The sequence below is a fragment of the Phoca vitulina genome, unplaced genomic scaffold (genome assembly GCF_004348235.1).
Source record: "Phoca vitulina isolate PV1807 unplaced genomic scaffold, GSC_HSeal_1.0 scaffold24, whole genome shotgun sequence".
Classification (NCBI taxonomy): domain Eukaryota; kingdom Metazoa; phylum Chordata; class Mammalia; order Carnivora; family Phocidae; genus Phoca; species Phoca vitulina.
The window spans coordinates 23,765,365-23,779,833 of record NW_022589727.1 but is presented as its reverse complement, the minus strand read 5'-3'; the positions used below and the strand labels follow the sequence as shown (position 1 = coordinate 23,779,833).

At 39.2% G+C, this 14,469-nt stretch overlaps 1 protein-coding gene across 4 annotated transcripts in view; it reads left to right on the top strand.

Annotated features, from left to right (window-relative positions):
* The window catches only part of MYOM1 (myomesin 1), a 161,736-nt gene that overhangs the window by 69,773 nt on the left and 77,494 nt on the right, over positions 1–14,469 (top strand). For all 4 annotated transcript variants that reach the window (XM_032421171.1, XM_032421168.1, XM_032421169.1 and 1 more), the window contains 3 exons: positions 3,527–3,691; positions 5,825–5,986; positions 12,469–12,610. In XM_032421171.1, coding sequence (XP_032277062.1) covers positions 3,527–3,691; positions 5,825–5,986; positions 12,469–12,610 — 469 coding nt within the window. The remainder of the gene's footprint in view (positions 1–3,526; positions 3,692–5,824; positions 5,987–12,468; positions 12,611–14,469) is intronic.

Sequence of the window (14,469 nt, the reverse complement as noted above, 5' to 3'; positions counted from 1 at the left end):
CATCACGCTGGACGCTCTTAACTGTTATGTGTCTTTTTCTCCCACCGAGCTCCAAGCCACTTGAGGGCAAAGCTGGACCTTTTATCTCTAAACCCCAATGCCTGACACAGAGTAGGTGTTTGATAATGAATGAATAAATAAATACACTAATTTATGAAGTGCAATTTAAAATGAAATCTAAGGGCTCCTGGGTGACTCAGTCGGTTAAGCATCCGACTCTTGATTTCGGTTCAGGTCGTAGTCTCAGGGTCGTGACATCAAGCCCCATGTTGGACTCCACACTGGGCATGGAGCCTGCTTAAGGTTCTCTCTCTCCCTCTTCCCCTCCTCATCTCCCTCTCTGAAAATAAATAAATAAATAAATAAATAAATAAAATGTTGTCTAAATGTTCTTTAATAACAAATGATTAAAAATATTCTGATCTGCAGTAATTTGTGAACTTCAGTAATTTCACCTATATCAGAACATCTTTTCATAGGAAGCAATAAAAGTAAAACCCTTATGGTTGTTCAGATAATTCGATGCTTACGGTGATCAGACTGAAAAAGGTAGTCAAGCCTGAACTTATTTTCTAAACATTAAAAATAAGTGATAGTTTTGAAAATGCTTGAGGAAGATACTTTCTCATGGGTCAGTTTTTCACCTAACTGGTTAGTTTGATGTCCATAGATGACCTGTTCCATCAATTTTGTGGGATGGCTCCTAATTTTAATATTCCAAGTTTTAATCTTTAGTATCAATCCCATGGGCGGGTGGGAGGGAATGATCCGTAGGAGTGAGGGAGGAACACACCCCAAATCATGTTTTTCTCCCATCATTTGATTTATACTGAGATAGAATAGTTGAAAATTCTGAAACTGACTTATCTCCCATTGTCCCTAAGACAGGTTTATTAATCATTTATTTCACAATCATCTGAATGTATCCTGCTCATTCCCACTGCCGTATCAGCATCCATATTTCTCCCATTTCTCTCTTCTCCATCAAACCAGGGTGTAAAAACCCAGCTCACCCTTACTTCTCTAACTTCTTGATCTTTCAGATCCTCCTCTGACTGGTCCCTGAATTGAGTACAGTTGTTCCTAACATAGAAAACAGAGGGCTTTTTTCATTTATTCAACTAATATTTTTTGAACATCTACTATGTGCTAGGTACTGGTTTAAGTGCTTGGAATATGCTGATAAATATCATAGATAAACTTCCTGCTCGTGGTTCTGTTCTGATAGTTAATATATATTGATCAGTTGTACCAGACAGCATACTAAGACATTTCGTTATATGCAATGATCATTTAATGCTCTCCCAAAGCTTATAAAATAGGTGTCTTTTATCTGTACTATGCAGATGAGTAAATAGTTTTAGAGAGGTTAAATCATGAGACAAAACCACACATAATGGTAGAGTAGGGACTTATAAGTTGGTCTTTCTAACTCTAAACCATATTCTATTTTTTTTTTTTTTTTTTTGGTGGGGTGGGGGAGCAGAGGAAGAGGGAGAGAGAGAATCATTTTTTTTTTTAAGATTTTATTTATTTATTTGAGAGAGAGAGCACATGAGGGGGGGAGGGTCAGAGGGAGAAGCAGACTCCCTGCCGAGCAGGGAGCCTGATGCGGGACTCGATCCAGGGACTCCAGGATCATGACCTGAGCCGAAGGCAATCACTTAACCAACTGAGCCACCCAGGTGCCCAAGAGAGAGAATCTGAAGCAGGCTCCACACCCAGCACGAGCCGAGGCAGGGCTTGATCTCATGACCCCAAGACCGTGACCTGAGCCAAAATCAAGAGTCAGATGCTTAGCTGACTGAGCCACCCAGGTGTCCCTCTAAACCATATTCTAAGACAAGAGTTGGCATTTTCTGCCAAGGACTCCTGTAATTATAATTTGTAAACTAACTGTAATTTGTAAATTGTAAATACATTAGGATTGTAAATACTTTAGACTTTGTGGGCCCTATGGTCTTTGTCACAACGACTCAATGCCACCATTGCAACACAAAAGTCACCATAGACAGTAGGTAAATAAATGAGCATGGCTGTGTTCCAATAAAACCTTATTTATGAACATTGAAATTTGAATTTCCTATGACTTTGCCTGTGTCACAAAATAGTCTTCTTCTTTTGATTCTATCTCAACCATTAGAAAATTGAAAAATTATTTCTAATGGTACAAAGCAGGAGGCAGTCCAGATCCGGCTGACAGATTTGCCAAACCCCGACCTAACCCTTACTATTTTGTAACTCTTATCTCTACTCCCTAAGGCAGCTTTGGAGCCAGCCCGGCTTCCCAAACAGCAAGGTCTGATTGAATTGTTTCCCTTTCGATCTTAGTGGGACATCATCCTATAGAGTGGGGCAGGTGAAACCTGTGCTTCAAAGAGGAGTTGTTTCACTCCTGGTTAGCGGTTGCCAGAGCGGTTGCCTGGTTAACTGGTTGCCTGCCAGTGTCAATCCTGGCTCCACAGGGTCATTGTGGGCAGTTAATTCGGCCTCCCTATGCTTCTGTTTCCTCATCTATAAAACAGAGAGATGATAATGGAACTTACCCGAGAGAGCTATTATGAGGTTTGAGTTAATAGATATTTAACACTGGGAACAATACTTGGCACAAGTTGAACTCAGTAAATTTTAGCTTGCATTTTCAAATTAATTCTAAGAGGTGTTAGGAGGAGAAATAAAATATGAGAGACAGGGCCTAAATTTTAGAGTCGGGCAGCTATGGGTTTGAATTTCAATTTCACACATAATACCTTTGAAACCTGGACATTAGCTGTGTATTATTTTTGTGAGCTTCTCCATTCTCATCTGAAAGAGAAGGAAAAATATATCTGTGCTGTGGGGGTTTTGTAAGGATTAGAGACATGTCAAATTCAAGTACGTGGCATGGTAACCCATTAATGGAGTCATTATTTTCCCAAGCTCTTTCCCTTGAGAAAAGAGAAAATAAAACCTGGGAGGGTTTATGATGCAGGTATTTACTCAATCTATAAGTAAGGTATTTCTAAGAAAAATATTTTTTAAAGTCACAATATTATAAACTCAGTTTGAAATTTCTTATAATATTTTTTTCTCACTCAGATCATTAAAGACACTGAAGCAATAAATTTCTCCAATAAGTTGGAAAACTTTATTTTTATGAGTAATTGATCTGGCTCTTTGTCTGGAAAGTACAGCAGTTGAGTTTTAAATGAACTAGGAATCTAAAAAGTGCATATATTGTGCTAAGTATTTAAGTCTAAGCTAAATGTGGTATTCATTTACGTGCTGTGTGAGGTATTAAGCCTGCCCCTTAAAATTCTATTCATTGCAATAATAAAAATAAATATTGAGCTTATCTGACCAATGAAGCAAGAATTTCCATTTCACATCATAATATATGGGAATGTGCTTTGTACTTCTTTATAAGACTTAATTTTTGCCCAGAGAGTTCATTTGATCAGTGTTTGTTGTGACTGCTTATTAAAATGCTAGTGTCTCTTTGATAAGAAAAAAACAAATTGCTGATTTTTGTTTTTGTTGTGCCCAGTTGGCGTGACCCCTTATGGTTATGCATCCAAGTTTGAGATCCACTTTGATGACAAATTTGATGTGTCTTTTGGAAGAGAGGGTGAGACAATGAGTCTAGGCTGCCGTGTAGTTATCACTCCTGAAATTAAGCATTTCCAGCCAGAGATCCAGTGGTACCGAAATGGTGAGCCTTTATGATGAATTCTCACTTCGGTTCTTATTCACAGAAGGTGGCAGACGGGGCTTGGCACCAGAGCACGAGCTTCCATAGGACTGCAGACCTGTTTATCAGAACTGGCAGAATCTGGACATTAGAAGGCATAACCTACTGGATGTTGAAAGAGTTTTTATACATATATCAAAGTAGCAGAACTTTCATAATATATCTGTGGAGGTTATAATTTCTTATCACCAAGTAATCTGTGGAAAGGATTACAAAAATGTATTTTTATAAATTACTTATCTATTCATTTTATAAGTTAATTTTATTTAGTAAAATTAAATCCACTGAAGTCCAGTGGGACTATGGAGCATGGCCACTGACCCCTCGACATGGTGGGCGGAAAGCAGCATGCTCACCAAGCAGTTGGCCTGAACTTCAGTTGTGCACACAGGTACCTGGGGCAGTCTGGAGCATCTGGGTCCAGACCGAAGCCAGTAGTGGCAAAAGCACTGTGGATGGTGAACATGGCCCTAGGGAAGGGAAGGGGCTCCAAGTGGGGGGCAGCATGGGAACCTACAGTCAGAACAGAGTCGGAGCTTGCCAGCCCACCCCTCCTTCCCCAGAGCTCATTTCTATGGCATCTGCACAAATACTAACTTATTGACCTGACCATCCAGACAGGAACTACCAGCAACCAGGCAGTAAACTTTGTCAGTAAAATATTACAAAATAAAATCACGTGTATAGACATTGCAGTAAAGCATATGAAGCAGTTGTTGGAATTCTTCAAAGAGTTGAGAATCCCTGGTATTGAAAACTGCTATAACACTGCACAGCAAATATTCAGAGGCTTAGAAATGTAAATTAAGCTTAAAGATTGTCGCATTCAATGAAAAAGAACACTATTTTCTTATGAAACTGTGGATGAAGCAATTATTAATAAGGAAGATAATCTTAAAATTAATTTTTCCTTGTAATTGAAGATACAGTGATAGAATGCATAAACAGACATTTGGATTATATACAAATCATTTTCAGCTTCTTGTATAACCTCCACAAGTTACAGAACATGATAGAGAAAATATTAAAATATTATTATGTAAAATTACATTTAAAATTAAATTCAGACTTATGTGAAACTGATCTATATGAAATCAATTTTTTTTAGAAATTTTGTTCCTTAAGAATCATTAGCTCTAGAGTACTAAAATTTATATTTTGAAATAATTTATCAGAAAGTTAACCCAATGTTAACTTTATAAGAATTTATCTATATAGTGCTATATAGTATAAACTATATGATATTTTTAGTATGTAATTTCTTAACAGCTGCAGTAATAGTTGCATCAGCAGAAAGATCCTTCTCAAAATTTAAAGATTATCAACTCATTTCTGATCTTGCATTTGTAAAGAGTGACTGATGTTACTTTTTTTTAAAGATTTATTTATTTATTTGGTGGGGGGGGTGGGGGAATGAGGGAGTGGGGGGAGGGGCAGAAGGGGAGGGAAAGGGACAAGTAGACTCTGCCTGAGCACAGACCCAATTGTGGGGCTCAATTTCATGACTCTGAGATCATGACCTGAGCAGAAATCAAGAGTTGGCCACTCAACCGACTGAGACATCCAGGTGCCCCTCAATTATATTGACTTAAAAAGAAGTTGCCAAAAGTATAAATCTGATGACCTAATAACTGAATTTGCAGAAAAGCAAGCCTGAAATATCTTATCAATCAAGATATTACATTAATAAAAAATTATTTTTGTATATAAAATTATGGCATGAAAGTATTTTTTTGCAATTTGTGTTACCCCAATTATATATAGTAAAATATTTTTAGAGGAAAAAGCCTTATATTTTAGTACCTGTAACTGTATTTTTTTCTTTGCTTTTTGAACAGGGGCTTTGCAATTTCATTTTGCACTGGACCCTGCAGATTATGTATTTGGCCCTGGTCCCTTCACTTCTGATACAGTATTTTTTATCAATATAAGCATGGCAGAATGGCTCAAAGCCCTAGAGACTTCTACTAACAGTCAAATAGCTTTCAGTATAGAAGAAGAGGCAGAGAGAGAGAGGGAGGGAGGGATGGAAAAAGAAGGGAGCAATGGGGGGGAAACTGAGTTAATTTTCTTACGTTTTAAAAAAATTTCCAGGAGCACCTGTTTCTTCATCCAAATGGGTTCAAACACTTTGGAGCGGAGATCGAGCAACACTGACATTTTCTCATCTCAACAAAGAAGATGAAGGCCTTTACACAATCCGTGTACGAATGGGAGAATATTATGAACAATATAGCGCTTATGTCTTTGTTCGAGGTAAGACCCAGCAAAAAGCAGAACACCCAAGGATGTTTAAAACACTGAGGCCAAATCAATCTATCCAAACGTGTTTTTGGTAATGATGAAAGGTCCATTTGAAAATTCTTCCAAAATACATGGCATAGAGTTATTAACTTCCAGTAAAATTAGACCCAGTATAAAAAGGTTAACCCTGAGGCACCAACCCAAAGGTAACTAGCTTCCGGACTGTGTTACTATTACTAATGTCAGGACTTTCTTTATCTTCAGTGAGTCACCAGTGCAGCTCTCTATAGGTGTTCGAGTAGAGATGCTACATCCCAACAATATAACAAGCCATTTCTGTTTATGGAAGCTGCAATAGAAGAGTGATGTGCTACGGGGATTTACTCTTTAATATCTATTTCATGGAGCAAATTCATTATTTCACTCCAGACACCTTCTTTATAGTTTCAGCTTTACTGAACTAGGAAACAAGGTGCTACAACTTAATCCTTAAGGCAAACTGTGTGATTTTAGGAGTCTTTCTTTCTTCGTCTGTGTCTTGAATGGATTGGCTGTCTGCAAGTGGGGATGTTATTTCTACACGGGATCCCAGCGCATTTGGAAGACCATTGACACAGGCTTCAGGGTCAGTGTTCTGTGTTCTCTTCTGTGATGCTAGTCAGGTGTGGCCACAAGAGGAGACACAGGAGAGGCTCAGGAAAATAACGTTTATTACACTCACAGGTTTTAGCACACCACATAGGGCCACCTGGGAAACATGAGCATAGGTTGGGTTGGTCAGGAGGCAGAAGGAGCAAGAGGGAGGGGAGAGCTTAGGCCATGGCTTTTATTGGAGTTTCTGTGGGAAAGGCAAGGCAGGATTAACAGTTTAGGACTGGCTAGTTTGAATCATTTTGGTACACTCTAAACTACAGGCGTGGTCCCTAGTGGCCTGCTACCTGGCCCTGGGATGATTAAGGCAAGGGAATATGGCCTCCTGGGGTGCACAAGCCAGATAGAGGAGGCATGGCTCTGGATTGGTCAGTTTGCATATCAAAGGCATGCTCCTGGCTGAGCCCTTGCTACCTCTGAGAATTGGCTAGCCCTGGGAGGGGCAGTGTCTCCCCAGGCAGAAAGGTTTTTAAGGTGTCAAAACATCATAGTATTATAGACAACTAAAATATAAACAATATAGGAGACTTACTAATTTTTTTAAATGTCTCATGCACTAAATAGAATCATAAACTCGTAGGAAATTTTGATCAAAATGGAACTTTAGAGGTCAGGTGTCCTTAACTGGGATCCACAGACTCCCAAAGGGTCTATGATTCGAATTATATTTCAATATATTTAGTTTCTTTGGCAATCTCATGTATTTTATTTTATGCATTTGGAAGCATTATTCCCAGAAGGGGCCTCTAGACTTTCTTTGTCAGTCTGCCAAAGGAGTCTATGGTACGAAAAGGTTAGGATTCCCATTCTAGTCCAATCCTTTAATTTTAAGATGCAGAAGCTGAGGTTCAGAAAAATAAAGTGATTTACCAAAGCCTCACAGTTAGTTAAAAGCAGAAGTGGACCTAGGATACAGATCTTCTGATGCCTAACCCAGGATTTTAATTAGGGTATAAGCTAAGCTGATGAAACAAAAAAGCCTATTTCTCTCCCATGTCTATCAATTCAGAAATAGGGGTGTGGTTCAGAGTCACAGGTTCCATCTACATTGTTATTCCATTGTCCCAATGGTGCCATGCCATGTTCCCATCCCAGTCTATGGGAAGAGGAGAGAAAGGACGTGCAGGGAGAGATGCAGAGTTGCACATATCACTTCTTCATGGTGAACACTTAGCCACACACACACATCTCACAGTGAGGGAAGCTAGGGCATCATGTGGCCAGTCGGGTGGCCATGTTGCCTGCTGAAGCTGGGGCTTCTAGTACTAAAAGGAAACAAAAAAAAAATGGATCCTGGGAATGGTTAACAGCCTACATACACCCGCAGTGAAAAATAATGATTGTGGAATTCTGTCCTGGAACAACAACTGATAAAAATACATGAATATCTACATCATCTGAAAATGTGTCAGACTTTCTCCTACACAAAAGCCTGGTGGGAAAAGTTAGCTATCGCTGAGGGAAGAGAGATGCTAGCCTCCGGATAAATCACTGTGAAGACGGACACACTGAAACTCCTCAGCAAGTAAGTTTGTGTAGACAAACCACCTGGATAAACCTGGCTACATAAGGACTGAAAAAGCAAAGTCTTTGCCTCCGCTCTCAGTTGTCTTACCTAAACCAGACAGTGTCTCTGGCGACTCAAGAAAAAAACCTTAGTTACTGAGACCTTCGCAATTCTTTCGTGGACTTTGTCTGGGAACTCTGACATAGTCTAGGGTTTCCTCAGTAACATTTCTCAGTGCCTGTATCCAGAATTGTGGCTCTCTGCCAGATTTAGGCCAGGCTTCACATTACTGACTATAGAAAGGGAGAAGGCATTGAAATTTGAAATTTATACTTAGTTTTCAAATCCACAAAAGAAGGAAATGGGAAGATTCTAAAATTTATCAGATGTTGGTGTGAGAGAATTGAGAAGATAAATGGGAAAGACAAAATTGGGAAGATAAATTTCAGTAATTGCTTTGTGAACTTAACTTTTAGAAAATTTTTCACTTATAAGTTTATTTTAAATGATGTGTTTTAGATTCTTTTTTTTAAAAAAGCCTTTGTTGAGGTGTACTTGATAAACTGCAAGATTCACCTATGTTGAGTGGACAGTGCTTTCAGAATATTTACAGAGTGTGCAGCCATCACCTACCATCCAGGTTAAGAACATTTCCATCACCCCAAAGGGATTTCTTTGCCCATTCCCCACTGTCATCCCCAGACCAGCCCATAGGCAACCACTAACCTACATTCTCTCTGTTGGCCTTATCTGGACATTTCTGCATATAGTATTTGGACTTTTACATCTATCTTCTTTCATTAAAACATATGTTTTGAGGCTCATTTATGTTTTAACACATATTAGCAGTTTGTTCCTTTTTATTGCTAAGTAGTATGGCGATGTATGGAAATACCTCATTTTGTCCATCCATTCACCAGTTGGGACAGTTGGATTGTTTCCACTCTTTGGCTATGATAAATACTGCTGCCATGAACATTTGTGTCCATATTCATGGGTATGTTTTTATTTCTCTTGGATAGAGACCTACAAGTGGAATTGCTGGGTCATATGTTAAATTTATGTTTAACTTTTTAAGAAATTGCCAACATGTTGGTTTTTTGGTAAAGATTTTATTTTTAAGTAATCTCTACACCCAACATGGGGCTCGAACTTGCAATCCCCAGATCAAGAGTCACATGCTCCAACACCTCAGCCAGCCAGGCACCCCAAGAAATTACCAGCATGTTTTAAATGACACTTCATGTGTTTTATAAAACTCTGTATATATTAAACTGCATAGGCCATTTCAGTGCATTTTTAGAGTGCTGGTATTTTTGCTGCTTAGAAAATAGCTTCTGAACCAGAACGATCAGTGTATAAAGCACCATATGTCTGCAGAAACACATTCCAGAGCTGCACATATTTGGCCAGGATTTAATTACATAGGTAGTGTGTGTTCTTTGTGAAAAAAAAAAAGATCATATAAATAAGCAAAAAACAAAAAAGGAAAGAAAGAAGAAGAAAGGCTATTCCAGTGTTATTATTTTATTACATATTCTTCTAGAATTCTATATTTTATATATTCTTCCCTCCCCTATCCTCTCCACCGCATAGAGGGAAAGAGATGATAAAGTGGCAAAGGACAGGATAGAAATGTCTTGAAAAAACAATTACAAATGACAAATAAATATATGAAAAAATTCCACTAGTAATCAAAGAAACGAAAATTGAAATGATATAACATTTTAATCTATCATATTGCAAAGATTTAAAGGATTTTTAAAATCCACTGGGATAGAGGGATGGAGGGAATAGCACACCTGTACACTGCTGATGAGTGTTAATTGTTTCAACATTTCTCAGGATGTTTTGCTACTATGTATCAATAGTGCACATTTCCAACAATTCTAGTTCTAGGAACTTAAGTGGGCAAAGGTGAGAAAAATGTTTGTATTGGGAAAAACTAGAAGAAATCTAGATATCCATCCATGGGAATTATAAAATAAAGTATAATAAATGCCCCATGTAAACAACAGAATAACACACAGCAATGAAAACAAATGATGTGTATCTGTATTTATTGATATGGAAACATATTAACATGAAACTGCATAGTCCAGTCCCATTTTTATTTCAAAAACCATCATTTTTGAGTTCGTAAATATAGAAAAAAATCTAGAAACATCTAGGACAATATGTTAGTAGTAGTTATCTCTGAATTATGGAATTAAAGGGGATTTTAACATATATTTTTTGATTATCGTATATTTTACAAGCAAGCACTGCTTTTATACTAAAGATAATAGTTACTTACATTTTGACAAAAAGTTATAATTAGCTTGTGTCAGAAGTCAAGATATAAAGAGTAGCAGGCTAATCTTTCCCCTAATTAATCAAACGTACAAAAACTTTGGCATTTTGGAGGGTTGGGAGAAAGGAGGGCACAGGCTAGGAAGAGGGTTGCCACGGACCGAGTGGGCGCTATGGTCAAGCAGCCTGGAGCAGCTGCTGAGAGCCGCGAGCACAGATGTGTCGCAACATAACACAGTATTTGGATTTGGCTTCCAGCAGCTCCTACACAGAACCTGTTTTTAGAAAGACTGTTAAGCCCACCCGAAGAATGGCACGGTGCAGGCCATGTTATAAATATGCTGAAAAATGGCTCCCTGGATGCCTACTGTCTGCCAGGGGCTCTGTTATATACAGTGGATATTCAGCAAGCTAAACCGGGGATTCCTGGTTGTTACATCATGGGCAGTTAGCAAAAGGACATGGGTGAAGGTTGCCACCTGTCCCCTCCCAACTGAGCGGCTTTCCAGCATCCCTCTTCTGCCACTTAGGCCTGTTAACCTCAGCATCTCGACCCCTTTCTAGCTCTGCTCTAACTTCACCGTCGGCAGGCTCGCCCCCCAAACCAGTGCTCTCAAAACCTGAAAGCAAAGAAGTTTCTCCCCACCGAAACGCTTGCTTTTAGGGGCCATGATTTAGTTATGTTCTGGTACAGGACTTATGCCAGAGAAGTTGCCTAAAACACTTTCCTGCAGGTTTTTGGGGCAAAAACCAGAATGTTCAAAACCAAAGTGACTTGAGCTCCTCACAGGCAATGCAAACCTATCAAATTCAGAAGTGCAGAAATATTTCTGCCTTATTATCAAATGGTTTAGTAATTCGTAAGAGTTACAGAAGTATAGCTCGTTGTAAAAGAAAAGTGTTTATTCAGTCAACAGAAGTGTTTTCCTTGAGTTGAGTGGCTCCGACACGTCTCAGCCTCCTGTCCGGTTACCTCCAGTTGTGAAGAGGTGGACCAGAGGTCAGGAGGAATTGGCACTGTGCACCCCACCTTCAGGAACCCTGCCTCCCACTTAAAAGGCTATTGACTGATTATTTTCCTTCTCCTTGCTCTCCTCCTGAAAACACCCCTGGTTCACTAATTTAGCTGTGCCTGAAGACACTGCTGAGGAGACGCACTGTCAGAGGATCTCATTTCATAAACAATAACCACCCTCTCCTTCTTGTATAATCCTGGACTTCTACTAAACTTGGATAAACTATGCTAAGATGTGAATATTGCATCAGAGTTCCTTTCGCAAGTGTCCTCAGTCTGGGAACAAACATTTGATTAAAGTGAATGTTTTCCTTTCTCTTCCGAAGTGGGAGTGCCCAGCAGAGGGATGGGCGAAGCTTCGTGGTTTGTATTCTCTTGTGATGCATCCACAAGGTGACAGAGGGGGCTGTGTGTTCCCCTTCTGAGTAATTCATATTTCTGAGTAACACTGCACACTAGATATCTTAAGAACAGACTTTCTGGCTCAGCTTCCCTTAGACTTTTCTGATAGCGATTCCTGACATCTCCATATTTATTTTCCTTTATTTTTTATTTTTTTAGAAGATTTTGTTTATATTTGACAGAGAGAGAGAGAGAGAGCACAAGCAGGGGGAGCAGCAGAGGGAGAGGGAGAAGCAGGCTCCCCACTGAGCAGGGAACCCGACGTGGGACTCGATCCCAGGACCCTTGGGATGGTGACCTGGGCCGAAGGCAGATGCTTAACTGACTGAGCCACCCAGGTGCCCCATATTTATTTTCCTTTAGGACATTTTGGGCAGGCGAAGGCCATGAGGCAAAGGTCATGAGTCCTTTTTATAGCCCTTTCTAACATAATGTTCTTTGTACTGATGATGAAAAGCACAGATTTTCATGTTGGTCAGCAAATTCTAAGATCGGAACTCGCTCTGTTTGGGCCAAAGATGCAGTCACTATGCGTGTGGTAAGAAATGTGTGCACTAAGTCCGAGACTGCCAGACTCTGATGGCTCTTGTCTGAGAGGCTTAAAGGGATCCTTCTTTATCTCCACAGACGCTGATGCAGAGATTGAAGGAGCTCCAGCCTCTGCCTTGGATGTGGTGTGCTTGGATGCCAACAAAGATTATATCATTGTCTCTTGGAAACAGCCAGCTGTGGATGGAGGGAGTCCTATTCTGGGATATTTTATTGATAAGTTAGTACTTAGTCTAGTTTCAGTTCAAGTGATTTGGCCATAGAGAGGCATGCTTGATTTCTCCCACCATTTCTACGTGAAATATTTCTTTTCTGGTCTCCTCTCCCTCTTTCTCTTTCTCTCTCTCTATGTCTGTCTGTCTCTTTCTCTCTCTCTCTCTCTCTCTCACACACACACACCCCTATCTATTGACCTAAATTCCAAAGATAATTTTTGAACTTGACTACCAATGGAAGTCACTAATTTGGCAAGAATGCTATGAATTTGTAGACCTTATAGAGGGTCCAATATATTTAATGTCCACCTCCCTAGTAAGTCAGTAATTTTAAAATATTAAATACTTAAAGACTAATACTTTAGGAATACTAACAAAATCTTATTTATTTCACAGGATGTGGTTTCAAGTTAAACAAAGAAATAACAAATATCAATAGTATTAAATTATGTTCTTTCTACAAGTTTTTGCAATTTACATTCTCCAAAACTTAGAACCTCTGATATTTATAGTAACTGGGTCTTACACATTAATTATCCAGTGAGTTTGGACAATACAGACAACAAATTTAGATTATCAACCTAAATACATTATTATCTGACTTAGTTTCTATTCAAATAGTTGCTCCAATTCTCTTTCCATTTTTTAGTAATAGAATCTAATTGTGGAAACCACTAAGGACATATAATCTGTGCCACTGTGGTACAACAGGTTTGTACCAAGGTGTATTAAACCAAATATTTATGGTAATAAGTAAATATATGCCCATTGGGCTCAATACCATCCAGAGAAATATTTATAATAAGTCATATACTATTTAACCATATACTAAATACTTCCACATTACTTTGTCATTTAGTAATGATGAACTGTGAAGTTTTTGGTAGATTCTTTTTCATCCTTACAGACTGCTTTATTGTCTTTGGCAGATTTCCAAGGGATTTGCAAACTTAATCAGTGTTAAGACCAGGGACAATCAGAAGTACATTTTGCTTAGTCATAATAAAAATAACCATATTGCGGCTAATATTTATTAAACATTGCCTATGTGCACGGCACTGTTCTAAATACATCACATATATTAACCATTTACCATAACCGCCATTTGAAAGTTAGATACTTATTACAAGTAGGAAACAGTTGCTGGCCCAAAGCCACATGCTAGTGAGAAAACACTAAGTTGCCTAAATTCGCACAGGTAGTAAGTAGCAGAACTAGAATTCAAATATCAGCCTGGCCATATATTTGTGTTCTTTCTGCTCCAACATGCTGTAGACATCTCCAGAGCAGCTGCTTTCCGCCTTGCTTTCTGCCCACATGAGGGTTGGGAAGCACACTGTTGTAGCACTGGGTCACCGTGACAACATCTGCATAGGGAGAGAGGAAGAATCTCTGGAGACAGAGGCAGTTTGAAGAAATGTCCTAGGCCTCTCGGCTCCCTCCCAAACCCTACCCATAGCAGCTCCAGAATTTCTACAAAGACGAGATTTAAGGGTGGCAGGCAGGAATTGAAGCCATATTTCATAGCACTTTACATAAGGTTGAGGAAATGCTATTATCTATATCAAAGAATGGAAGGGTGAGGCTGAGGAAGCAGAGAAACCTCTTGCCCTGACTATGTTTGCACTGCCATTGGAACCCCCTCCCCCATGCAAATTATTTGGGAATTAGACATTTTAGACATGGAGCCATGTTGGCAAAGTGACATAAACTAAAAGTTCGGTGCTCTGCTCATGAAAACTGATGAGTTACTTAATCCTAATGCTGTGTAATTTAATCACACGCTGAGAGCCATTAACCCCTGTCGATCAGGCCAATAGCATAATATGAACTGCCATCTTTGTCTCCCAGGATGTGACCACTC